At 45.6% G+C, this 13188-nt stretch overlaps 1 protein-coding gene across 1 annotated transcript in view; it reads left to right on the top strand.

Moving 5' to 3' along the window:
• CFAP20DC (CFAP20 domain containing) overlaps window positions 1-13188 on the top strand; it is a 692474-nt gene that overhangs the window by 573365 nt on the left and 105921 nt on the right. Inside the window, exon 15 of the mRNA XM_073644645.1 lies at window positions 7055-7258. Within this exon, the coding sequence (XP_073500746.1) occupies window positions 7055-7258 (204 nt within the window). The remainder of the gene's footprint in view (window positions 1-7054; window positions 7259-13188) is intronic.

Here is a 13188-nt window from a genome sequence, read left to right as displayed (position 1 = left end):
CCACAGGCCCTGCCGACAAGGGCGCCGCCTCCTGGTGGTAAGTGGTAGTGGGGCGTCTGTGGGTCACAACGCCACCTGGTGCTGGTTCTCGGAGCACCCGGATGGCTCTGTCCTTGAACTGTGCAAATCCCAGATGAGGGTCCTGTAAGGCCATTGCCCGCAACTGGGTTCGGTGGGCATTGCAATATAAACCCTCTATAAATTGTTCAGTCAACAGCCTGTCCTCGTCTCCCACGCCGTCAGGGTCGGTCTGCTTAATGGCTCTCAGGGCCTCTTGTAGATTCAGGGCATAGTCCCTTATACTCTCATGTGCCCGCTGTTTGCACCCGTAGAATCTAAGCTTGATCTCGGCTGAGGTGCGGGTATCAAAGGTGTGTCCCTCAGCCGGGTTAGTATCTCTGCGACAGTCCTCCTCCCAGGTGGCCAGGACTTTACCTCCCTTTGGGCTGCCCCGGTTAATTGGGCCACCAGGATGCTCACTTTTTGCTCCTCTGTGAGGGGATACACCTGGAAGAGGCTATCCAACTTTTCTCTAAAGTCATGCAGGGTATGTGACTCCCCTGAGTACTGGGGTAGCCAGGCTGCCCCCGGGATATAGGGCATGGTGAAAGGCATGACCGCAACGGCGGTGGCGCTGGCGGGGGTTGAAGCGGTGAAGCTCTCCTCCGTATCCGACATCCTTCTCCCCCCTAGTGGACCGTGGCCTACCTTGCGATGATCCTCTTCCGTAGGCCGCGGCTCCGCAGTGGATCGTCAGGGTTGAGGACCTTCCGTCGCGCTCCTGTGACGTCAGCGTCTGCTGGGCTCCTTCCAGGACCTTACGCGACGTCTGGACGTGAGGCGGGGCTTCAGTTCTCGCGCGCTTTTGGAGTCCACGCCCCTCTTCTTCCCGCGCGGCGTCTTCAAGATGGCGTCCAACGGCGGGAAAACTCCACGGAAGGCGGGAAGAAGGCTGAAAATGGCGCCGGATGGTGGGAATCTTCACCGATGGCGGGAAGAAGGCTGAAGATGGCGCCGGATGGCGGGAATCTTCACCACTGGTAAGTTTGAACAGTCTTTTTCAGGCACGCAGTACCCGGTGGTTGCGGGCACGAAATCCTGCCGACTACGCCAAAAGTTGACGCACCCCTGGGCCTGTGTCGCGCAGCGTTGCGCACGCGGGAGCTTACCCGGAGCCAGATCTGTTGAGGGTTGTAGTCTCGTGGCGGTGACCCGGTCCGTGCCCAGGGAGTCAGACTAAGTGGCGCTGTATTAGCGGTAGATGTTGTACGACTACGCCACCCGTTGAATGCAGCGAAGGAGCTGCCGCTGCAGGGCAGACCGCTGAGGCCGGTGGTAGGATTGTGCAGCGTGATAGTATCACCCCCAACGGGAGGGGTATGGCCTCAGGGCAGCCGACGTGGATGATGGGGGTAGCAGGAACCACTCGGAGACGGTACGGTGTAGTTCAGGGTCTTTACTGGTGACAAAGATAGACCCTCCCGGAGTACTGGCTAGCGATTGGGGCCTGGTCAGTCCTTGAGCAGATGGGATCTCCCCTGGCCAGGCGGAGTTGTAGGCCTCCCAAACTAACTGTACTCTTCTGGCTACCTTGCTAGAGGCGGGTATAAGTAGCCCACGTCCCTGAGTGTACCGTGTGGTGCTCACCCGTATGGCCGGTGACTCGGGGCCTTCTAGTTGCTTCCGCTCCACGACGGCGGTGCTGGTCCCACGCGTGTGACCGTGCCTTCGGGTTTCTTGGCCAGAGGACCTGAAATCCCCTGCCGGTCGGTTTCTGCTGCTGGATAGGAGTTAGTCCCCACAGCCTCGGACTCCGGGTCCGGTGATAGCTTCTCAGTCAGGGCGAGCTCTGCAGCTGCCAGCCCCTGACTCCTTGTAGTACTGCTCCCACAGAGCTCCTGTTGTTTCTTCCTATGCTGCTTCTCTTCTCTGTCTCTACTTCTTCTCTACTCACTAACCCTGCCTTAGCCCTAGGTTTATATAGGGGAAGTTCTTCCCCTCCCAGGACTGGGCAGGAGGTGTGGCATGCACAGGATCCCTGACCAAGAGACCTCCCACCTGCTCTCAGACATAACATTGCCGTTACTGTGGAAACCAGACCCCTGGGGTGCCACATTAGCCTCGGAGGAGGACAGAATCCATGGCCCCTTCCTAGGCTATTAATATCAGCCTGCAGCTGTCTACCTAGCCTTTGCTAGTTATTAATCATGGGGGGGGGCACTGATTATATATCTCACATATTTCTATCTATCACATATCTATCTATCTATCTATCCATATATCTATCTATCCATATATCTATCACATATCTATCTATTTCTCTATCCATGTAGCCATCTATCACATATCTATATGTCACATATCTATCTATCTATGCATATATCTGTTTATCCATCTATCACATATTTGCCTATCTATCTATCTAGAAAAAAGAAAAGAAGAAACAGCACCAGCAAACTACAAAAGCTATACAGGTACAAGTCTTCCAGGCAAATTCCAAACCTTTAGATAGGTACAAAAAACAAAGACTGCACTCTTCTCATGCAATGTTGGTGCTGTGAGGTCACAGGAGTTCATCAGCTTATGAACTCCTGTGACCTCCCTCACGGCAGCTCATCGTGATACACTGCAGGAGCGATTGCACTCCTGTCAGTGTATCGCCGGCTGCCAGATAGCACAGTCACATCTCCAGATGTGGCTGTTCTATCAATGATCAGATTGCCGTGGGATAATCTGGATTACGTGGACTATGGCAGATAGGTGAGGATTATGGCGGTTTATTATTTTTTCTTTATTACAGGTGACATGGGCATCGGGGATTAGGCATTAAAGTGAGTATATAGTGTTTTTTAATTTTTTACAGGGGACAAGGCTATTGGTGATTAGGTGTAGGTGAGTATAATGTGTTTTTTTTTTTACTTAAATAATTATTTATTGATTTTAGCTTTTTTTTACTTTCACTGCACAAGCGCTGGCTGATGAAACTACTCTTCTCATCAGTGGCGCTTTCGCTCGCTGTTAACAGTGAGAGCGGGTGCCTGCTGATGGGAGAAGTAGTCCCACCAGCCGGCGCCTGTGACCTGCGGTAAGCTTTTTACCGCAGGTCACAGTGACAGCTGCGGGATCACACTGACATTTGACAGTGTGATCCCGCAGCGCTGTGACCAGCAGTAACTATGTTACCGCAGATCAAAGCCCCTGTTTCCTGCGCCGTCACACAGATAACAACATGGTAAACCAGGGATCTTCGGGTTCATGCTCAACTTTTGCCGATTTTGAGAAAAATGCTTGGGGTCCGAGCAGCAATCCAAATGTGCAACGTTCGTGCTGAATTTAAAAAAAAACAAACGTTTTCCGAAAAGTTGAGAGCTCCTGAAGCTTTCCTGCTTTGTTGGTCTCAGCTTTTAAGTGTTGGCCACTCCCCTCTGCTGTACATACTCGCTGCTGGCACTTAGAGATTGCCAGTGATAGTTCCTACTGCCTGATTCTGGAGTTGAAAGTGTAATTTAAAGTGTTGTTCAGAAGACTGTTGCTTGGTCATTTGTCTGTGTGCATATCCTCTTCCTCTCCTATTTGGTTTTTCCTTCCTTTACTTCCCAGTGTTCCACTATGTTGTTTATGAGTGCATATTTGTATGGATGGTATTTTCACTTATCCCTGTACGTCGTCCCTTGTTAGTCTGGTTTGTGCATTCTTATACACTGCAACTCCCCATTTCTCTGGGTGAGCGAGGGGACAGATTAGGACTGATTTAGGAGCTCAGCAAGGCATGTGGCCCAAGGCGTCTTCACCATCAGAAGTAATCCGGAGAGCAGGAATAGACTAGGGCACCCCCTGGCTTGAGGGATATTCTGCTACAGTGCCATAACATGATCCTTTCATAAAAACGTCCCAAGTTTGGGTACTTTTTGTTTTACACCTGCTCTTTAGCCACAGGATGTGTTACACCAGACACGTGTAATGATTTTTTGGCATTCCTATCAAGTCTTATTCTTTTTACAGTTTAAACAAAAAGTGATTCATTTTGCTCCAGACATATCCACCCAGCTTACTCCTAATCTTTTTTTCATTCTAACAGCCGGTCTATTGAGTTATTTTTAGTCCATAATAGAACTGCATAAATCTTCCAAAAACAGCCAAAGTAACAATGTAAGAAATGTGTGAAAAATTGAGCTCTTGAAACATTAAAGCTGCACAAAAAGCTCAGATATAAAATAATGACACACGGATGATCTTTCTTCATTCCAAGTAGGATCTAAAGAGTTTAACAACTTGCAGGGATTCGAGAATCCGTCTTAGAGAGATGTCCACGTTCAGCCCGGATCATTTTCATTTTTAGTATGCGGTGCTTTGCTGAGAATCGTAGAGAATCTTACATGCCAGATAATGAACACAATGTTCACCAGATTCTCTAATCTTCATGAATTTGCAATGTTTAACCATATAAGCACCAAAAGTTTATATAATAGAATTTTTACAGTAGCTGTTCACGACTCAAGGGTTAATGGCGAGAAAGTATTTTTGGAATTGAAGAACTAAAGAAAAACTGTAGACGAAAATCACAGATTGACTATAATTATTATAATTACATATAATTGCAGAATTTTTAAAGCAAGGTCATCAATATCGAATCACTGGGGGTCAGATTCTCAGCACATTCACCGATCTGTTATTGATTACCTATGCTAAGGACAGATGTAAAAGCAATTGAAGCAGACTTTATTCCAGAGCAGAAAAACTTTAGGATTTTACAAGATTTGAAGAATAAAATACCATATTTTTAAGGGGTCTTCTTACTTCCGCATCGGAAGGTGAGCAGAGCCGGTGACATCACGTCTTCTGATACCGGCCAGGTCATTTGTGCGATCTGCACCTTTCTTATTCGCTATAAACCTGGCAGGTACCAGTAGACGGGAGTCGGGACATCACCAACCCCACTCGCCTCCTGATGTGGAAATGATACCACCTTTAAACAGAAGTATGAGGTTTGAAGTGTTAAAGTGGAAGTTAGAGCTACAAAAGAGGTTACAGTCATCTATCTCTGAATCAAGCAATTTATTTTATGGTCATCAAAGTCCTGGAAAAGCCTTTTAATCTAAATAAAGCTAACATTCTTCAGGGGATCAGGAAGAATCTCCAATTCCTCTGTTTCCCTTATATTTAAGAAATTTTGGTTGTCTACATCTGCCACCCGTAGCAAGTAAAGCACTTACCCATAACAGCCAATTAATTTCCAGCTCTCATTTTTCATTTGTCTTTTCCAAAATTTGCAAAAGTGCTGCTGATCGGTGGTAGCCCAGGTCCTGAGACCCAAACCGATCGCTCAAAACACCACTCTGAATTGCACAGCTTCAGCATCGTGATCTACGCACAGGATGAATTTGACAGCTGTCCTTCGCCAAGCTCCCTCCTCGTTGGGCTCCAATCACTTTCCAAAAAGTTGACAGAACTGGAATAAAAATGCAAAAATGTGAAATATTTTTCTAGAATTACACGTTGAGCAAAATTTTTGCAACACTTTGAATATTTTTACATCGGAATTCTAGTGAAAAATGTATTTGATGGGTCCGGGATCTTTTGTCTTCTGGTTTGGATAACATGGGGTTTTGGTTTGGAGAACTGGCTTTCACTAAGGAAACCAAAACGGTGTGGAGTCTTATTTAAAAGCAATGGTCCATGGTGAAAAAAAAAAAGTTTTCAAAGTATCTCATCTCAGCCAAAATAGAAACTAGCCCATGGTTTCTATGTTGCTTCTTGGTGGTCCTGCCTCACTACAACATCAGGTATGTGTGGCCTCACATTTAGATCACGTTCACAAGTTGAGTATTTGGTCAGTATTTTACCTCAGTATTTGTAAGCCAAAGTCAGGAGTGGAACAATCAGAGGAAAAGTATAATAGAAACACGTCACCACTTCTGTATTTATCACCCACTCCTGGTTTTGGCTTACAAATACTGATGTAAAATACTGACCAAATACTGAATATGTGAACGTGGCCTTAGAGGTACGCGTGGTTAAAAGGACCATTAACACAGGATGACACAAACTGTATGGGCTGACACAAACTGTATGCGGACAGAACGATAGTTCTGTCCCCATACAGTATGCATATTCTCAGCAGCACATTCCCATTTATACTTGGCAAAGTGCTGCCTAAAAATATGATTTTAATGTGTCATAATTGATTCATTTAGCCAAGGAATGATTGTTTTTGCTGGCTCCTTAGCATGTTTACATGGGCCAATGATCGAGTAAAGCATATCTGGAAATTAAAGAGACCCATGGGATAGGTGATAAATTCTGATTACTGGGAATCCTACTACATAGGCACTGACACTCCATCCAAACCATTTGACTACTTGAATTAGGATTCAGCACACTTTATCACCTATCCCCTTTTAGTGTATCATATATTCCTAACCTAATGATTTCTATCCTAAAGACGGTCTCCAGTTGCTGTAAGGTCCTCAACTTTTATCAGTGGGGGAACCTTTGGGCGACTGCCTATTTAGGTACTTTTAAAATCTAAGACTAAGGTAAAATGTGTTATATATTATAATAAATGACATAAAAATCACTGGTTTGCAATATGACTTAGGATAAAAGCCAAACCAGAATCTCAATTTGCAGACATGGTGTTTCAGGGGATTGACCCTCATCAGTGCAAAGTATGAGATCTGATTACCCAGCCAAATCAGATCTCATACTTTGCACTGATGAGGGGCAAGGCCTCGAAACATCATGTCTGCAAATTGAGATTCTGGTTTGGCTTTTATCCTAAGTCATATTGCAAGGCTCGTTAAAGGGTCGATATTGACTTTTAGGATCGCAACTTCCATTAGGTGACACTGGAGTTCTAGTCCTCTTCCTCTCTGAAGAGACTATTTGCATATTTAATTTCCCAGAGGAGCATGCATGGCTTATACTTCTCCTCTCTCTGACATGACAGGGTTGGCTTGTCTCTCTCCACAAGGAGAAATGTTACTCCTTAGATCCCTACCTTACACCAGGATGTTATTTTTGGACGGATATAACCTATTGTCTCCCTTCATAGGCATATAACTGGAGAAGTTACCAAGTAAACAGACTCAGCGCCTCTGAAATGCAGATGCTGGCCAGTCTGAAGAGGCAGCAGAAAGAGGAGATGGAGGATGAGGGGACTTCTCATGGGCTAAGCCAGTCTCAGATTGACCACTGCAATGTTAGTATGAGCACCAGCAGTGATGATACAACCACCTGGAATTCCTGTTTGCCACCAGTAAGTGACTTTCTAGTCTAGATAATAACATTTTTACCAAGTCAAATTTTATCCATGGTATAGGTCTAGGTATAGGTCTACTCACTCATGTTTTTTTTGGATGGTCCATATATAAAAAAAAATGGAGACATGTTCTTTTCTGGTCAAACCCATAGATGCAGCCAGGTACCATCTATGCTTTTCCACAGTTGGGGCATCTTAAAGGATTACATAGAATGCAACTAAGCAATATGGGTTCAGTGTTTTGCAACTGAAAAAAAATTGATTTTGCAGCAAAATATACCGATTTGCCCCATATTTCACCCTATTCGTTGCACAAGTTAAAATCAGTGGAGAAAATCTACAGAAGAATTGACATGCTGTGTATTTAAATGGAATTTTTCATCTGCTTTTTTTGCTATGGAATCTGAAAGTTGCATTATGTAAGGGCAGAGAACCTGATTCCAGCGATATATCACTTACTCGGCTGCATGGTGCAGTTTTGATAAAAATCCATGTATTCTCTGCTGTAGATGTAATAATGGTCAGAATACTGAGCTGGTTATAACCCCGACCACACCACTGTGTACACTGTCAGCAAGCTGCCAATTAGTGGTGGGGGCGGGTTACACAGATTGGCTGGACTGTCTGGCACGTGATACCTATTCCTGCAGTGATAATCTCCTGCTCATAAAACACTGATTGTATTGAAATTGCAGCAAGCTGCTGATCAAATATACAGCCCGGGAATCAGGCCCTCTGATTTTCTCTGTTTAAATAGCAAAAACCTAATGACATATTTCCCTTAAAGGGAATAATCACATGATTCATGCTGCCCGAACCGCAGGCAACATGAATCAGAGCCTGGCTCCTCCCTCTTTACAAACACTTATGTTTTTTACTAAAATATGTGTGTGGAGAAACGGGGGGTCAGTGGGTGCTCTTGCCTGCTGGCCCGGCTGTCTTTAGAAAGACCACATGGACCAGGGCTCATTCCACTTAACGTCCGCTCTCTTTTCCCATTGGCAGAACACTACTCATACAACACAGGGTGAGGGTAAAACAGTGTGGCAATAATTTATTGAACCACCAGCGGACAATAACATATAGAACAGTCCCAGCAAATACACAAGATGGTGCAAATTACAGAGTCTCACCCTTCAGCTGACTTGCCGGGAATAGAGCCGCTGAGACTTCGGAGCTTCCAGGGCCGACTACCCCAAGCAGTGGCACCCTGCTTTAGGCGGGCACTGACAGAGAGGAAGTAGTGGCAAGCTTAGGAAGCTGACAGTCCATGGAGGTAAGTGGCCAGGTTACTTCATTGTCCCTACCTGGAGTCTTCAAAACATCTCTGAGGGTTCAGCGATGGTCAATGGAGCAGATATGTGTTCTTCCATCTGGGGCCGTGGTCCCCTAAGCTGACATCCTGTAGAGTCACTTGGAACACAGGGAGAGACCCCTTTATATAGTTCACAACTGTCCTTCAAGCCATCATCCACAGGTTAAGGGGAAGGGGTGATGATATTAAAGCCCCCGTCACACTAAGCGAGATCGCTAGCGAGATCGCTGCTGAGTCACAAGTTTTGTGACGCAACAGCGACCTCAGTAGCGATCTCGCTACGTTTGACACTTAGCAGCGACCAGGCCCCTGCTGTGAGATCGCTGGTCGTGTCGGAATGGTCTGGACATTTCTTTGATTGTTGAGGCCCCGCTGGGTAGCATGCATCGCTGTGTTTGACACCTTACCGACGACCTTGTTAACGACTCAGACACAGAAACACATAGGCTTGCATCATTATACAGATCGTTACGGGTCGCCGCATCGTTGCTGCGTCGTTGGGAAGATCTGACTGTTTGACATCTCACCAGCGACCACATAGCGACGCAGCAACGATCCCTGACAGGTCGTATCGTTGTCGGGATCGCTGTAGCGTCGCTTAGTGTGACGGGGCCTTTACTCGCATTGCTTCAGTATCCACAGTTCATCCCCCAATGTTGACTTGCAAGCGTTGAAGGATAAACTATAAACACCCAAACAATGCAAATCAACAAACTGCATGGCCTGGTATAATGTGTAATCAACATATTTGCAAACAGCATTATTCAATGACCCTGTGCCCCTGTCTTGCAAAGATAACAGTACAATAAACCGTAAGAGCTGATATAAGAGGTAAATAACAGCCATTCATCAATTTACAAATATTAAGTCAACCTACAAGAAGAGTTAACATCCAGACTCATGAATAATAGTTATGTCTTTGAGGCTACTGAATTTATGTCTGTCATAATTAAGAAGAAATGCTGTGTCGTCATGACGCGCCCCTGGGAATGTGTCGCGCTGCGTTGCGCACGCGGGAGCCTACCCGGAGCCGGATCAGTGGAGGGTTGTAGTCTCGTGGCGGTGACCCGGTCCGTGCCCAGGGAGTCAAACTAGACGGCAGTCTATTAGTAGTAAATAGTTGAGGACTACGCCACCCGTTGAGTGCAGTCAGGGAGCTGCTGCTGCAGGGCAGACCGCTGAGGCCGGTGGTAGGATTGTGCAGCGTGATAGTATAACCCCCAACGGGAGGGGTATGGCCTCAGGGCAGCCGACGTGGATGATGGGGGTAGCAGGAACCACTCAGAGACGGTACGGTGTAGTTCAGGGTCTTTACTGGTAACAACGACAGACCCTCCCGGAGTACTTGCTAGCAAACGGGGCCTGGTCAGTCTTTGAGCAGATGGGATCTCCCCTGGCCAGGCGTAGTTGTAGGCCTCCCAAACTGACTGTACTCTTCTGGCTACCTTGCTAGAAGCTGATGTAAGTAGCCCACGTCCCTGAGTGTACCGTGTGGTGCTCACCCGTATGGCCGGTGACTCGGGGCCTTCTAATGGCTTCCGCTCCACGATGGCGGTGCTGGTCCCACGCGTGTGACCGTGCCTTCGGGCTTCTGGGCCAGAGGACCTGAAATCCCCTGCCTGACGGATTCTGCTGCTGGGTAGGAGTTAGTCCCCACAGCCTCGGACTCCGGGTCCGGTAAAGAATCTTCTTAGTCAGGGCGAACTCTGCAGCTGCCAGCCCCTGACTCCTTGTAACTCTGCTGTTTCCTATGCTGCTTCTTGTCTCCACTCTCCTTGTTTTACTCACCCTGCCTCAGCCCCGGGTTTTTACAGGGGAAGTTCTTCCCCTCCCAAGACTGGGCAGGAGGTGTGGCATGCACAGGATCCCTGACCAAAGGACCTCCCACCTGCTCTCAGACATAACATTACATTACTGTGGAAAACCAGACCCCTGGGGTGCCACAGTCACAATGTGTATAGGGGGAAACCTGTCCATCTACCTGAAAGGGCAAGGAGAAGGCTGCAGGGGCATATATTGAGTCAACAGTCTTGCATGAAATGTGCATTTGAAATCTTTGAACTTCCTTTTTTCACCGCCATCTTGCTTGGTGTCTTCCAGCTTTCATACGTGGTGCCAGTGCTGGTTAGAACATCAGGACTAAGAACTTGTAAACGGTATCATATATGAAGTTGAAGATGGCAGAAGGGGTTTGGTAGGAGAGAGTAAATAAGAGGGTATGTTAAGAAAATGTCAGCTGTCTCCAAGCCTATGTCATTTAGTAACCCTATGGAAGGACACATGTTCCTAGCGAGATCTCCACTGATGTGCACAGAAAGCCAAATCAGATGTCACCATGTAGTCTTGTAGGACAAGAGTCATTACTATTGATAAAACCAAGACAACAAACTGCTAAATAGCCAAATATACCTAACAAATGCCAATTTTTGCCCCAGATACATCTCTCTGGGTGTAAACATTCTCCTTGTCAATGGTTTATGTGGCTACACACATTGACACTGTCCAATCAGTGTAGAAATATTTAGGGACACACCCTATTGACAAGTGAAATGGTAACACCCAGTTGCCAATTTATTCATACATTTCCAAGAAGAATAACGAGAGGGACCTTTCTAAAAAAGAGTTCTAAGAAAATAATGTTATAGAATTGTCAGTTTATGGGAAATAAATATGTGTTAAAGAAAGAAACATCTTTGAGATGTCAATTGATAGGGCCATTGAAAGGAATCTGAGCTCCTGCACATGCCCAAAGCACAGATCACTGCCCCCAAAGACCAAGGCCAGGCCACCCACTTTTTGGTGCGGTTTACATATACCTTGCCCCTGTTCTGTCTGCAACTTCTTTCCAAAAATTCAGGACAGTCCCTGCAAATTGGAGACTGTTACTGTTGGCGGGGGTTGAAGGTGGGGTGTGCACAATTCAGTCTTGCTCCCATCACGTGGTTAGTGTCCATTTTTCCTTTTGGAGGTGCTGTTGTGTATCTCTGTGAAGAGGAGCTTTATAATAGAGCTCCATGCAATCTTGGACTGGCCAACTGGAGAACAGGAGAATCCTCCAGTGGGCCTCCACTCTCTTATATGAGCAGTAATTGACACAATACACTTGAATCACTATGTACAAACAAAGGCGGCATCTTATTCATTTAACAATCTATCCAGTTCGTTGTTATATAAATTTGTGATTGAGGATAATGTCACATTTGCATGTAGCTGAAAAGTGGGGTCCTGTAGATGGTTACTGGTGGGCCTTTGGCAGCACAGTCCGACACTGGTTCCGTTCAGTCATCACATTTCTTATTTTCCACAAATTCTCACTTTATTGTTATTTTTTTCTTCCCCTTTAGCCTCGATGAGTGTGTGTAACCTCTGCACGAAACAAATGTTTTTTATAAATCTCCCACCAAATGCAATTATATATTTTAAGTTAAAATAGAAATGAACAGATTTTACAACGTGACAAACGATGACAACCACGGCCTCGCCGAGAGCAGTTTACTCAGTATGAATTCCCGATAAGTGTTTCTTTTTTTTCTTTTGGTGTGTGGGTGTAGGAACTCTTTCAACCTCTGTGTTTTTGTATTGTGCGATTTATTTTGGATTTTTGTTTATTGCTGGAGCACAAATAAGCCCGGAAAAGATTATTACTTCAGCTGTAAAAATCCTCATCGGTGCAAGCGGTGCGCGTTTATTTATTCTAATATGTTATCGCCAATGTTCAGAAGTGATATTTACACCTCTACCTGCCAATTACCAGTCCTTATAGAAACGGGCATTGATTGAGGTTCTGTTGGGTGTTATAACCCAATATTCATTTACATATAAACAGGTTATAACTAAGTTCAAGACTTTTGTCTCTTGGCATAGAGGCTCCCTGTTGTTGGTGTCCTGCCCTGACCCAATGTTGGAGTAGAACAATGGGCCTCCATAGAAAAATATAATATGGGCCTCTCGTTTTATCGCTACATCCAAACCTCATTTTTCATGGCTCGCCAGAAAATCCCTCACTTTGTGCTAATCCACCAGTAATTCCCATCTAACAGACAGGGGGGAAACTTAAGGCCCTCATACACAATAGCTTAAAGGGGTATTTCCATCTCCAATATCCTATCCCAATATGTAGTAGGGGTAATAATAAAAATATTAGCAAATACCTCCAATTAGAAATGTAGTATAGTTTTTCTGATTCGCTATGTCTCTTTCCTCATGTGCAGGGATTCCAGGACCTTAGGTATCCATGGTTATGAACAGTTATTTAGCTAGTTGCTAGTGGTCGTAACCATGGATACCTAAGGTCCTGCAATGCCTGCACATAAGGAAAGAAACACAGTGAATCAGAAAAACTATACTACATTTCTAAATAGAGGTATTTGCTAATATTATTATTATTACCCCTACTACATATTGGGATAGGATCTTGGAGATGGGAATATCCCTCTAACGTCAGCCGAAAACTGCCGATATTGGCAGGCTCAGCTGACAGTCTAGTGTGAATGTTACCCCCTGACTTTCCCCCGATAGATAATATCTGGGGGGTTAAGGATCTGGCCTGTCCATTTCTAGAATGCAAATCTATTTGTTCTCTAAGAAATAAGCCACCGCCGGAGGAATCGGG

This window comes from Phyllobates terribilis, unplaced genomic scaffold (assembly GCF_046119375.1).
Source record: "Phyllobates terribilis strain yellow unplaced genomic scaffold, ASM4611937v1 Scaffold_8__6_contigs__length_399053987, whole genome shotgun sequence".
In the NCBI taxonomy this organism is placed as follows: domain Eukaryota; kingdom Metazoa; phylum Chordata; class Amphibia; order Anura; family Dendrobatidae; genus Phyllobates; species Phyllobates terribilis.
This window is presented reverse-complemented; position numbering and strand designations above follow the sequence as displayed.